A 13,605-nucleotide genomic window follows, 5' to 3' on the forward strand; every position below is an offset into this window, starting at 1 on the left:
TCACTCAAGATGAGTGGTTTTTGAAACTCAGTTGGCATAAGAAATGTCTGGAGAGCCTGTTAAAAATGCAGCCTCCTGGCCCTCTCAGAATTGAGACTCTGATTCAGACAGTTTAAGTGGGTCGCAGAAATCTGTATTTTTACTAGGGTCCCTAGGTAAATCTGATATGCATGGTCTCCTAACCACACTGCAAAAAACACTATTCTTTATCTTCTATTGGATGTATTCTACCGGTGAAGTGAAGTAATCCAAGAACAAACCCCCTCTTACTTGTAGTGTCTTACACTTGAAGTCTTCATAGCTCTGGAATGATGGAATCCAATTAGATCGCTCTCTAGAGGTTTCTGGATTGACTGTGCCTTTTTAGAAAAACAAAGAAAGGATAGAAAACTGTCACATTAAAATGATTAGCTATGGGTATTAGATTTTTCAAAGTTATAATTAATTTTATAGAAAAGACTCTCATGAGAAAATGCTGAGCGCTAATGAAGGAGTCGATGTAGACTAACTAATTGCTTGTAAATTATCATAAACAGAGAAGTGTTTGGAATTGAAAAAGACCTTGAAGATCATCCAACTCAATTTCCACTGTACACACCTCTCCAAAATCTTTATGATTTTCAACCTCTAGTTCTTTCCTTTCCTTGACTTCTGTCTTCTGCATTCCACCAAAACCCAGTAAGAACATGCCAGAGAAGGTATAGGCTGTGTCAAGGGCTCTAGGCAGATGCGGATACCTAACTAGAATGTCCCTAAGCCCTATCTCATATCTCTTCAAAGCTGTTAACAATGCTGTATCTCCCATCTATCCTTCTTCATTCTTCAACATTTTCTGGTTTTCCCAATGAGCACTGTTTTGCTGCTGTGCTCACTCAGAGCCTTTGCTATCCATATCTGCCCCCTCCACTTCCCCCAATCCCACCTACTCCGCTAACATCACTAACACAGGTATTTCTCTAACACAGTCGTCCAATCTCCAGTTATTTTAATGCATGTTAATAACTATCAGTTTCCTCTCCTCACAGAACAATTAGAGACCCAGAGCATACGACTTTGATCCCTTTTAAAAATGTTAAACCCCCTGACAAAGATAATTCTGATAGCAATTCTTGATTTCCTAGTGGGTATGAGTCTCAGATCCTTTCCTATCAGTATATTTGGATAAGAAGGAGGCCAAGCATGAGCAGAAAAGCTCTGAAACTGTCACTAAGGAGGGAATGAAGAGAGTGTGTGTAACTGCATGGGAAATGACAAAATATAAAAATAAGCCACACCAATTGCACAAATGCCACAAGATAAAGGTTTCTGACCACTCTCCCAGCCTGGAAACTCAATTCTGGTCACAGCTCCTCGAGATCAGGAAACAACCTATGACACTTTCCCATATCTGATCGCTGAAGTCATTTCCCCATTGATTTTCAGCTCTACTTAGTGATTTTCATCTCCTAGACTCCCTCCAAAGAAATAAATAAGACTGAAAAGAATCTACATATTTCCAAGAAAATAAAACCAATGTATCTTATCAATCAACCATAAAGGGATTTTCCACATTACCATTATCCATAGACTTATTCTTGTTTTGCTTGCAGGATGGGCATCATATCCAATTCTTCACTAAACCCCCAGTATCCAGCATAGTACTTAACTCATAATAGGGGCTTGGTAATTCTTATTGAACTAAAACCTTACTCATTCAGTTATCTAACTAATATTTTTTAAAAGATTGACTATTTTAGAGAGAGAGAGAGCACGAGTGAAGGGGCAGAAGGAGAGAGAAACTCAAACAGACCCTGCACTGAGCATGGAGCCCGACACAGGGCTCAATCTCATGACCTTGAGATCATGATCTGAGCCAAAACCAAGAGTCAGATGCTTAACCGAATGCACCACTCAGGTGCCCCATTATTTAACTAATACTTACTGAGCTGTGACCATGTGTCTTATTCTGTTTAGAGGCTCAGAATATAGTATGAACAATACAAGTGATGTGACAATCCTTTTATATCTTACAGACTGGTGGGGGTGGTAGACAGATAATGAACACATGGACAGGAATGACAGGAAGACAGCCACAGGAAAACCTGGGAACAAAGAATCTTGAGCAGAGGAAGCAGTAGTAAAAAGTGAAGCAGGAAAGAATTTTGCCTATTTAAATTACAGACAAGAGGCCAAAGTGGCTACAGCAGGGTGACCAAGGGACAGAGTACTAGGAAATGAAGCCTGAAAGATAGGCAGGGCCACATCATGTAGGGTATATGTTAAGGAGATGGCATTATTCTAAGTGGAATATTAAATACTTTTAAGCAGCAGAGTTATATGTGTTTTTTTAAAGGATTTTATTTATTTATTCATGAGAGACACACAGAGAGAGGCAGAAACACAGGCAGAGGCAGAAGCAGACTCTGTGCAGGGAGTCTGTTGTGGGACTCGATCCCAGGACTCCAGGATCATGCACTGGGCTGAAGGCAGATGCTCAACCGCTGAGCCACCCAGGCGTCCCATGTGATATGTGTTTTAAGTGGGGGTCATAGGGAGAGAGAGAACCTTAAAGCAGGCTCCCCACCCAGTGTGGAGCTCAATCTCATGACCCTGAGATCATGACCTGAGCTGAAATCAAGAGTCAGATGCTTAACTAAGACACCCAGATCCCCTTGGAGTGATATGTTTTTAAAAGACCACTATGACTGATTGTGCAAAATAGATAAAATTGAGGAGCAAGAGTGGAGGCAAAGTGTCCTAGGAGACTTCTACAAAAGTAGAAGGCTGGCGGCCTGGATTAGGTTGGTATATCAAGGCTATGGAAATGGGGAGAAGTGAATGGATTTGAGATATATTTTAGAGGCAAAACCAAAAGGACTTGCTGATGAATTGGGTGAGAAGGTGGAAGAAATGGAGGACACAAGAATGATTTATAGAGTTTTAGCTCTGGCTGCTGGAAGAATGGGTGGTGGTGCCAGTTACTGGAATAATGAAAACTGGGTGGGGGGTGGAGGGGTATGAGAGGCAATGGAGTGGAGAGGGACCAAGACTTCCTTTACAGCCATGTTAACTTTTCTATTAGGTATCCAAGAGAAGAAGTCACATAGGAAACTTGCTGATTTAATAATGAGTACAATTTTCAAGTACAGAGCTTAAATAACAGGTCAGTGCTAGAGACAGATTTAACAAGCAGGGGTCACTGACATCCAGGTAGCACTTCTAGTTAAGAGACTGGATGAGATTACCTAGGAGATAAGTGTAGACAGAGAAGAAAAAAAGTCCAAGGACTGAGCTCTGAGGCACATAAGTGTTCAGAACCTGAAAGGGAAAAACAGAAAGTAGGAAAAAAAATAAGGAGCAGCCAATGAGCTAAGAGAGAAACCAGGTGAGTGTATTATTCTGGAAGCCAAGAGAAAAATACTTCAAGAAAGGAGTGGTCACTTGTACAATGCTTTTAAAAGGCCAAGAAAGATGTGGAGAGTTAAAAACCAAATAATTCAGCAATGTGGAAGTCACTCATTCCTGATAAAAGTAGTTGTACTGGAGCAGTGAGAGCTGCAGCCTCAATAAAGTGGATTGAGGAAAGAATGAGGGATGAGGATGGGGGGACAGGGTCTATACAATCATTTCAAGAAGTTGTGCTGTGAAGAGTGTACAGAAACCGTAATAGAAGTATCACAAAGTCAAGAAAATATTTTTTTAAGTAACAGATTTTTACAGCATGATTATATGCATATGGGTATAAAACCTGTTCAGATGTTTTGAGTTAAGCCTACTTAAGTATTATAGGTACTATTTTCCACCCTCAGGGCCAAGTTTCCCTTAGCAACATTTACCATATGCTTCAAGTGCCTAAGACACAGAAATTTGCATTATTATTGCCCAGTATACTCTATCAATTCTCATTTCCTTGTTCCCCTTTTGCATGAACCTTAACAATATCTTCAGCATTGGCTATAAACAAACTTATAAATAGAGAGAAACTAAGAGTCTGTGTATTAGAAGATGCTTCAGGAGATCCTCTATTCATTAATTTCTCCCAAAGATGCTTGAAGTAAAGGGAGAGACCCTGCTGTCCCACCCACAACCAATTTTCAATATAGGTAATCAAAAAGCTGTTAGGATGGGTTGGGGTGCCCAGACCGAACCTTTCTTCTTCTGTGAAAGTGCAGTAGTGCCCTGTGATGTTTTAGATCTGTCTCCTTTTATGGGATAACCATGAGTTTGAAGCATGGCACGCAGTTCTGTGAAGAAGGTATTGTATTGGTCCTTCTTTTTATTTTCAGATACATTAGATACATCCCTAAGCGACAAAAAAAAAAAAAATCAGTGTTGTTAATGGTAAGGGTAGGTCTAGGAATTCAGATGATGGAACAATTGATGGAGAAGAAATAGGAAGGGAGAAAAGGGAGTTGTTAATGTTAACATTCGAGCAAAAATCCAGTCCCTTGATCATTCATAGGACAATAATAACTGTCAATATTAAAATGAGGAAATTAAAAAAAAATAAAATGAGAAATCAAAAGCCAATCTCATCTCCTTTAGACTGTGAGGCCCTCGAGGATAGGGACCACATCTGTCTCAGAGTCTTCCAGAGCAAAGCCCAACAGAGTAACCTAAGAATTATATGAAATAAATTAAATCCAAATTAATGTGAATTTAATGGTGGATCTTTGTTCCACCATATATTCTTACCTGTTTTTACAAGAGCACTCCTGATTAAAGACAATTCTTTCTGAATGATATATAATTACTCAAGAGGCTCTTGCAAAGCTATTGCTCCTGCTCAGAGAGAAGGCAGAGCAATAAAATGTTAATTGAGATCTTTTTTTCAACCTTTGAAAAACAGATCACACTGAAAAATTTGGACAAAAACTTTTCCATTGGTGCAATGGAATTTACTTTAGATGCTTGAACTGGAAAAATAAGGTAATTTATCTTTTCAACAAATATGAATTCAAGCTCTAGGCAAGCCATGGACCCAAAACAGGCTTCTAAACCTATCAGGGAGTGTAAAGCACTGATTTAGTGTCAACGCTGGGCAGCCACTGTGTAAGTCATAGGAGACACAGTTTGATGTGGGAGGCTGTCAGATACATGGGTAATGCAGTAAGTATTATTACAGAGTTGGAGCTAGAGGTTATGGAAAACCCACTGGAGAGACCAAGTTTCCCTGAGTCAGGCTTCCCTGAAGAAGCAGGATTTTGTTAGATGTGAAACAAGAACAGAAGACAGGGGGGAGGGCTTTGACAGAAATATCAGTTATGAATTCATACCTCTTCTCTTTTTCTCTTTCAGTCTCATCCATTATTCAGTGATATAATGAAGAATTCTGAAATCAAAGTGGAACAACATTTTACTAAGGTATCAGTCTATGATGAATCACAATAAAGCAATAAGACTAATCAAAATTCTCAATTGCATAACACCTTTCCCTTAAGGAATGCCTACTTCTGTTAAAGATAGAATTTCATTAAGTACCAATAACCCTCTCAGACGTTATGTAGATGCGGAAGGCTTGCTTTGTTGTCTGATCCCCAATGAATGTTTGTCACAATAGCATTACAAATGAATGAATATATTTGAAAAAGTTACAAAAACATTCTGTGAAGTATGCACAACTTAATCCAAAAGTATCTGTAGATTTAATTCCATACCATTAAAATTCGTTTAACTTCCACTAACTTGAAGAACAGTTAATGAAACAGATGTGGGTTAAAAGCTTCATATCTACCTCCAACAACATGCCACCACAGACAAAATGTGCATTTATTGCTGCTATCACAGAAATCCTGGACGTATTAAAAAAAAAATGGCCCTGAAATCACCAAGATCCTCTGCTTTGAACTGTATGATTAGACTCACACATCACCTCAAGGTGAAATCCTCAAGGCAGAAGTTAATGACATTCAAATACATGTCTGTTAAATAAGAAGCAGCAGCAGCTAACACACAGCAAACATCCTTTAAAAGCTGTCCAGAGGGCAGCCTGGGGTGGCTCAGCAGTTTAGCGCCACCCTCAGCCCAAGGTGTGAATCTGGAGAACGGGCATTGAGTCCCACGTCGGGCTCCCTGCATGGAGCCTGCTTCTCCCTCTGCCTGTGTCTCTGCCTCTCTCTGTCTCTCATGAATAAATAAATAAAATATTAAAAAAAATAAAAGCTCTCCAAAAAGTAAGGGAAAGTTTAGGGGTAAAACACTGACAAGATGCTGAAAACCAACGCTGGTTAGTACACGGACCTGTGCTGTTGTGAGGACAGGGAAGCAAAGCTATGCAACAAAGGACCTGGGGTATTAAAGCCCTCTTGGGTGCAGGAGAATCCAAGCAAAGCATTGAAACTAACACCCACATATAGGCAGGACTCCAAGAGGCTATGGTTTCATTTAAAAAAAACCCTCCTGACAAACAAACAAACCAACCAACAAACAAAAAACCCTCCTGACAACAAAAGAAGAAAACAAGGAAGTTTGGCTATCTCAGCATATTCTCTGGGTAGAAAAAAAAAGGGTGCTATTATACCAAATAAGGTTCCAGGAGATGCAAAGAAAAACCCATTCTGGAGAGATACTCTCTTAAAACAAGTCCCACAGAATTTCCACAGATAAGGCACTGCTGAAGATGAGCTCACCATCCAGAATTAGAAAATATGTAAGGAAACAACCCAGCATATACCAGAATTAGGACACACACACACCAGCATCCCCAGCAGTATGAAACCTCCAAGAACTTAAAATGATTAAAAGATCTGAAACCTATTATATAACAATTCTGCTTAGAAATATGAAAAATAAAATAGATGAAACTAAAAATATGAGAAAAGTCAGGTAGACATGAAAAAGAAAAGTGAAATTCTAAAAACAAAAGCATATTCAAATGAATTAATTTCAAAAGGATGGATTAAGCATGTATTAAGGAAAACCAGGTGAGAGGCGCCTGAATGGCTAAGTTGGTTGCATGTTGGACTCTTGGTTTCAGCTCAGGTCCTGGCCTCAGGAGTCATGGGGTCTGGCTCCAGGCTCCTCAGGGAGTCTGCTTCCCTCCCTCTCTCTCTGCCCCTCCCCAACTCATGTGCATGCACACTCTATCTCTCAAAAATAAATAAATAAATCTTTTTAAAAAGAAAGAAAAAAACAGGTGAGAAAATTAGTAAATGGAATACAGATATGAAGAAATTTATCATATTGCCTTTACAGAGAGACAGTAAAGTAGGAAATATGAAATAAGAGATTATAAAACATGTATGACAAAATGGAAAGCCATATAATACAGTTCTAACAGAAGGTCCAGATGAAGAGAATAGCAAGAATTTGAGAAAGGCAGTAAAGAAATAATGGCTAAAATTTTCCCAGAATGGAAAATGTGACCCAATCTGGCTGGATAAATTAAAATAAAACCACATCTAGAAACATATAGTACATTTCAGAGCATTAAAGATAGCTAGGACATTCTAGGCCATAGAAAGATCAACAAATTCCAAAGAACCATATGCTCTGGCCCTGATGCCATTTAGAGATCAAGAACAAAAAGATAACATAAAAACCTGTATATCTGTATATTTAAAACAACAGCAACAAAAACAAAATTTCCTAAATAGCTCAGGAAATCAGAAATATTTAGAACTGAAGGATTATAAAATACTACGTATTAAAACCTATAAAATGCAGCTAAAGCAACCTGAGGGAATTTAGACTCATAAAGCTCATGAGAAAAAAATGAAAATAAATGAGTTAAGCAATCAACAAAACAAATTGTAAAAGTAAGAGTAAAGACAAATAACGGTGATGCAAGGAAATAAAAGAAGATGAGAAGACAACATGATAAAAAGGAAATAACAGAACAGGTCAAAAAATCTGTTTCTTAAAAAAACAATAAAATATTATTATAGCAGACTGATCAAGAAATAAAAGAGTTGACACATTCTGGAATGGAAAGTGCATACATAAGAACCTGAGATGCTAAAAAGCAGTATAATCAACTCCACGACCATAAATTTGAAAAGAGATGAAACAGAGTATTCCTAGGAAAAAATGTGTTTTCATCTGTGAAATCTATTAAATAATACAAAGAAAATTGGAAGAAATCATAGAAATGTAAAGAAATTAATGCAGTAATTAGAAATCTATCCACAGAAAAGCAACCTAACCTAAACAAAACAGTCCCAAGGGATTCACAGATTGATACTTCCAAACATTTAAATAATAGGTATCTCATACCTCATGCAAATTATTCAAGAAAACAGAGAACTCACCCAACTTATTTTATAATCCTAATATATTCTTTATACCAAAACAGATAAAGGAAGCCTCAAAAGGGAAAATTTTATAAGCCAATTTTATTTATGATCCACATGCAAAATCCTAAATAAAATTATCAAACCCAAGCCAAGAGAGTATTTAAAAATTTGAGCTAATTCTAAAAGTACTAAGATGATTTCACATTAGAAAAAAACACAATTCAATATATCAGACAAAAAGAATGTGATCATCTCAGCAGATGCATAAAATGCATTTGATATCATTCAAAACATGTTTAATTTTTTAAAACATATTCTTAATGGAATAAGTAGAGACTAGACCTTCCTTAACCTGATAAAGAGAAACAACCAAAACATACAAAGATCATATTTAAAGGTACAGCATTAAAGGAATTTTTTAGATTCAAGAAAAAAATAAGACTGGATGCTAAAACATTTAATATATAGTGCTAAATGTACTAAACAATGCATTAAGATGAGAAAAAGAAATAAAATGAATAACTCTTGGAAAGGAAAAGTAAAAGTCCTCTTTCTTGAACACTGATTATCTATACATAAAATCCAAGAGATCCTGCAATTTGTTAAAATAACAAAATAGTTCAGCAAATTTGTATACCAGATTAATATGTAAAAGTTCATTTTGTTCCTATATACCAGCAACCACAATTAGAAAGTATTTCTTTGAAGATACAGTCAAAACAGAAATTTATAGGGACTACTGAGTATGGCCATGGAATAGCCCTCCTGCCATGAACAACTAAGAGACTGGACAAATTAGAGGAAATATCTATTTGGAAACATTGGACAGCAGGCGGCACATGCCTGTAATCCTTGTGATAAAAGCAAAAATGATATGAGCCCTAAAATAATCCCAGCTTTCTACCTAAAGGCACTTTCAGACCATGGTTCAGGAAGCAGAATCCCAAGGAGAGTACAGTGGTCTCACTGGGATTAGGAAACAGAAATAAGAGTTCAGGAAAGCCAAGGTGGCTGGAATTTGTGAAGTAGAATACCAGAAAGAAAAAGCTATGGCAAAACAAACCAGCAAACTCCAGAAATGTGAATATAGATTCTCTTGAACGTTTTGCTGAATACTTAACCTGTGTCTGTGCAAGGTGACACTCTACAAGACCAATTAAGGGACAACTACCAGGGAAAGAACAAATCCAGTGAATTCAAAACAATCACAGCTTATGCATAGCTGGAAGGTAGATCTGAGTTTCATCCAGCAGAATGGAGAAAAAAGACTGAGCAAATGCACAGAGCCACACTGTGAGATAAAATCAGGCAATCTAAAATAAATGTACTGGATTCCCAGAAAGGGGAGGCAAAATAATTTGAATAATGGCCATGTTTTCCATACTGGATGAAAAATATAAACTCATATATTCAAGAAGCTCAATGAGTCCAAAAAAATAAACACAACAGAAAAACTCACCAAGGCATATAATAAAGAAACAGATGAAAAACAATTATAAAAAGAAAATCTTAAAAGCAAACAAAAATAAAAAACACATTTAATACAGGAGAAAAAAGGATGACCTCTGTCTGACTTCTTATCAAACAACCCAAGCCAAAAGAAAATGAAAGATCTTTAAAGTGCTGGGGGGAGGGCATTGAAATCAAACTAGAATTCTGTATCCAACAAAAATATACACTTCCAAGAAATTGAGGGTAAAATAAAGACATCTTCAGATGAATAAAATCTGAAAGAAGTCAAGGCCAGCATACTAGCACTACCAGAAATGTTAAAGGAAGTACTTCAGGTAAAAGGAAAAGGATACCAGATGGAAACTTAGATTTACATAAAGACATGAAAAGTACTGGCAATAATATATATGTAGATAAATACAAAAGAATTTTTTTCAACTTTATGTCCAAGAGAGTTGAGATAAAACAAAGGACTGTAGGCTTTATAATATGTGTAGAAGTCAAACCTATGACGATAACAACACAAAGGATAGGAGGGCAGAGAATAACAATGTACTGTTGTCAGGTTCTTACATAATATATGAAGCAACAAAATAAGGGTTCACAACACACAGTAATAAGTTAAAGATGTATATACTATAAACTTCCTAGAGCAACAAATAAAACACACATGTGATACAAATTGTAAATTAAAAGAGATAAAATGGTATACTAATTAATTTCTCATTTAATCCAAAAGAAAGAAGAAAAACAAGATAAAGATAACAAAGATTAAATGGGAGAAGCAGAAAACATATACCAAGACAGTAAACTTAAATTCACCAATAAATATTAACTGCCAATGGACACAAATGTAAAGTCTGGGACTGCTAAAACTGGATAGAAAAGTAAGGCCAAACTACTTTTGAACCATGTGGGGAGGTTAGGGCACTGACCCCCCTATCACAGGTTGAAAATGCACATTTAACTTTTGACTCCCCTAAAACTTATTTTTAAAGATTTTATGTATTTGTTCATGAGAGACACAGAGAGAGAAGTAGAGACATAAAGAGGGAGAAGCAGGCTCCTCACAGGGAGCCTGATGTGGGACTCGATCCCTAGACAGAGATCACACCCTGAGCCAAAGGCAGACACTCAACCGTTGAGTCACCCAGGTGTCCTGACTCCCCTAAAACTTAACTACTAACAACTTACTGTTGAGTGGCAGCCTTATTGATAACACAGTCAATTAACACATATTGTGGATGTTATATGTATTATGTACTACATTCTTACAATGAAATAAGCTGGAGAGAAGAAAATGTTAAGATAATCATAAGAGAATATACATTTACAGTATTGTCCTGTATTTATCAAAAAAAAAATCCACATATAAATGGACCTGTGCAGTTCAAACTTATGTTGTTCAAGGGTCAACTCTTCAAGAGTCTAGAAGATACCTTAATTATAAAGACACAGCTAGGTTACAAATAAAAGAACAGAAACATATATACTATACAATCCTAATGCCAAAAAGCCTAAATGGCTAATTAATATCAGACAAGACTTCAGGTAAGGCACAGTACTAAGGGAAAAAAGGGATGTTTCACAATGATAAAGGAGCCAATCAAGAGAACCTAACAATCCTAAATAGGTATGTACCTAATTAGAAAGCTTCAAAATGTAGTAAGAACTGAAAGAAGAATTAAATGAACTCAAAATTACATTTGGTGAGTTCAACACTTCTCTAACAGTAATGAATAAAGCATGTAAAGAGAAAATAAGGGAGGATATTGAAGACTTGCTGCACTGCCAAGAAACTTGGCCCCATGTGTTTACAGAACACGATGCCTAGCAACTATAGAATACTTGTTTATTATGTATAACTGCTATGAAGATTCAAAATATGCTGCATCATAAAACCAGTTTCAGCAAATTTAAAGCATTAAAATCATACAGATTATGTTACTTCAGTAATAAAAATACTTTTTAAAACTATTAGCCTACTTAAGAAAAAGAATGTATACAGTGCTCAGTAGTTAATTTAACAAAAATGTGCTAAAACATTACACAAAAAATCATGTCTTTATTGAAGCAGACAAAAGATCTAAATAAATGGAAAGATATGCCATATCCCTGGACAGGAAGTCCCAATGCCATAGATTTATCAGATCTCCCCCAACTAATTTACAAATTAATGTAATTCTCATCAAAACCCAGTAGAGGGACACCTGGGTGGTTAGCGGTTGAGCATCTGCCTTTGGCTAAGGGCGTGATCCCAGAGTCCCAGGATTGAGTTCCACATCAGGCTCCCTGCATGGAGCCTCTTCTCCCTCTGCCTGTGTCTCTCCCTCTTTCTGTGTGTCTCTCATGAATAAATAATTAAAATCTTTTAAAAAAAAAAAACATAGATTTGTTTAGGTTTACTTTTCTTTTCTTTTTCTCTTTTTTTTAGGTTTATTTTTCTATATAACTTCAGAAGTTAATGACAAAATTCCTATGGAGAGCAATGAGAAAGATCTACGATAATCTTGAAGAGCAACAACAGTGTCAAAGGATGTGTCCTACTAGACACTGAGGCTTATTATAAAGCTACAGTTATGTCAGTAAATGGATAATGGTGCAAAACATAGGTATAGAATAATGAGACAATAGAGATCCATCAAGGAACAGATATACAATAAACTGAAAATTTGATTTATGACAAAAGAAGCATTATAATTTTGAGATTTCTACCATGGAGTGTGTGTGTGTGTGTGTGTGTGTGTGTGCGCGCGCGCGCGCACGTGCATTTCTTTTTTGGTTCACAAGAAAATACACTGAATAGATGGATTATGGGACTATACCATGAACTGAATTCTGTAATTAACCATTCGCTCTCTGTAGTTGAGAATCACTTATGAAGATAGCTTCTAGTGTGCCAATTATGATGACACAAGTTATCAGTGTTCAGTTGGGAGAAGATCCACAGTTCAAGGAATTTTCACTCTTCATCTCTCAGTCTCAAAACTGCCATAGCCAAATAAGTTATCAGATTCTCAGTTCATGTTCCATGGCAGTATCAGTACTCTCTGGAGACAAGCGACTTGCTGATCAAATCTGGGCTCCTGTTGCTAATGTTCTTGAAACATTCTGCAGGGGCCACATCTGAGGCCTGTGTGACACACACAAAACATGTGCCACCATCTTCCAGTTGAAAGAGACTAAATGACACTAAAGGTTTAATCCTGAATTAGAATCAAAGTGAATACATCCTGAGAACTATTTCAGGACTCAGCTAGGCTCATAGTTATTACACTCTGCAGCTGTGGAGGGGAGAAAAAAGGCTGGGGAGCAGCAGAGTAGCAGGATCATGACCTCCTTTGGTTGCAAACATAGAGGAGTAGAAACTTCAGATTGAAGACAGCATTGTAATTCAAGGAATTTACTTATATATCTCAGGGCTGATGATGACCCTTTCAACAAATTCTCTGAAATTTCAGACTCACCAACCTTTGCTTATTCTGCTTGAGGATTTATAGACTTGAATTTTAATGAAGCTCCATGTGAAATATCTACATTTGTTGCATTCTTCAATTTGAAATAGAGCAACATTGGCCCATCACTAGGAGTTGAGCTCTCTTTATCATTCCTCTTGAGGTTACATGTCTTATTTCACGGCAAGTCTCAGCATTTGCAACAGCACCCAGTGGATTTTTTAATCAGTGAAGAGGCCACTGAAAAGCATGTTTGTGAAGAATCTGTATTATGAAAAAATACTTGTTATAATACAGGTGAAAAAGGAGGTCACATGGGACACCTGCACCCCAATGTTCATAGTAGCAATGTCCACAATAGCCAAACTGTGGAAGGAGCCATGATGTCCTTCGACAGATGAATGGATAAAGAAGATGTGGTGTCTCTATACACACATACACACACACACACACACACACACACACATATACATATACATATACAC

General features: G+C 37.0%; 1 protein-coding gene across 6 annotated transcripts in view; it reads right to left on the minus strand.

Moving 5' to 3' along the window:
- PASD1 (PAS domain containing repressor 1) overlaps positions 1-13,605 on the minus strand; it is a 93,143-nt gene that overhangs the window by 53,249 nt on the left and 26,289 nt on the right. For 4 of the 6 annotated variants that reach the window (XM_072815333.1, XM_072815329.1, XM_072815334.1 and 1 more), the window contains exons 2-4: positions 5,256-5,311; positions 4,128-4,282; positions 271-359 (exon numbers count right to left, since the gene is read on the minus strand). In XM_072815333.1, the coding sequence (XP_072671434.1) occupies positions 271-359; positions 4,128-4,282; positions 5,256-5,287 (276 nt within the window). In that variant the 5' untranslated portion in view covers positions 5,288-5,311. Of the gene's footprint in view, positions 1-270; positions 360-4,127; positions 4,283-5,255; positions 5,312-11,306; positions 11,436-13,605 lie in introns of those variants that run through there. The other 2 variants (XM_072815330.1, XM_072815332.1) reach the window with 2 other exon arrangements.

Source organism: Canis lupus, chromosome X (assembly GCF_048164855.1).
Source record: "Canis lupus baileyi chromosome X, mCanLup2.hap1, whole genome shotgun sequence".
NCBI lineage: Eukaryota > Metazoa > Chordata > Mammalia > Carnivora > Canidae > Canis > Canis lupus.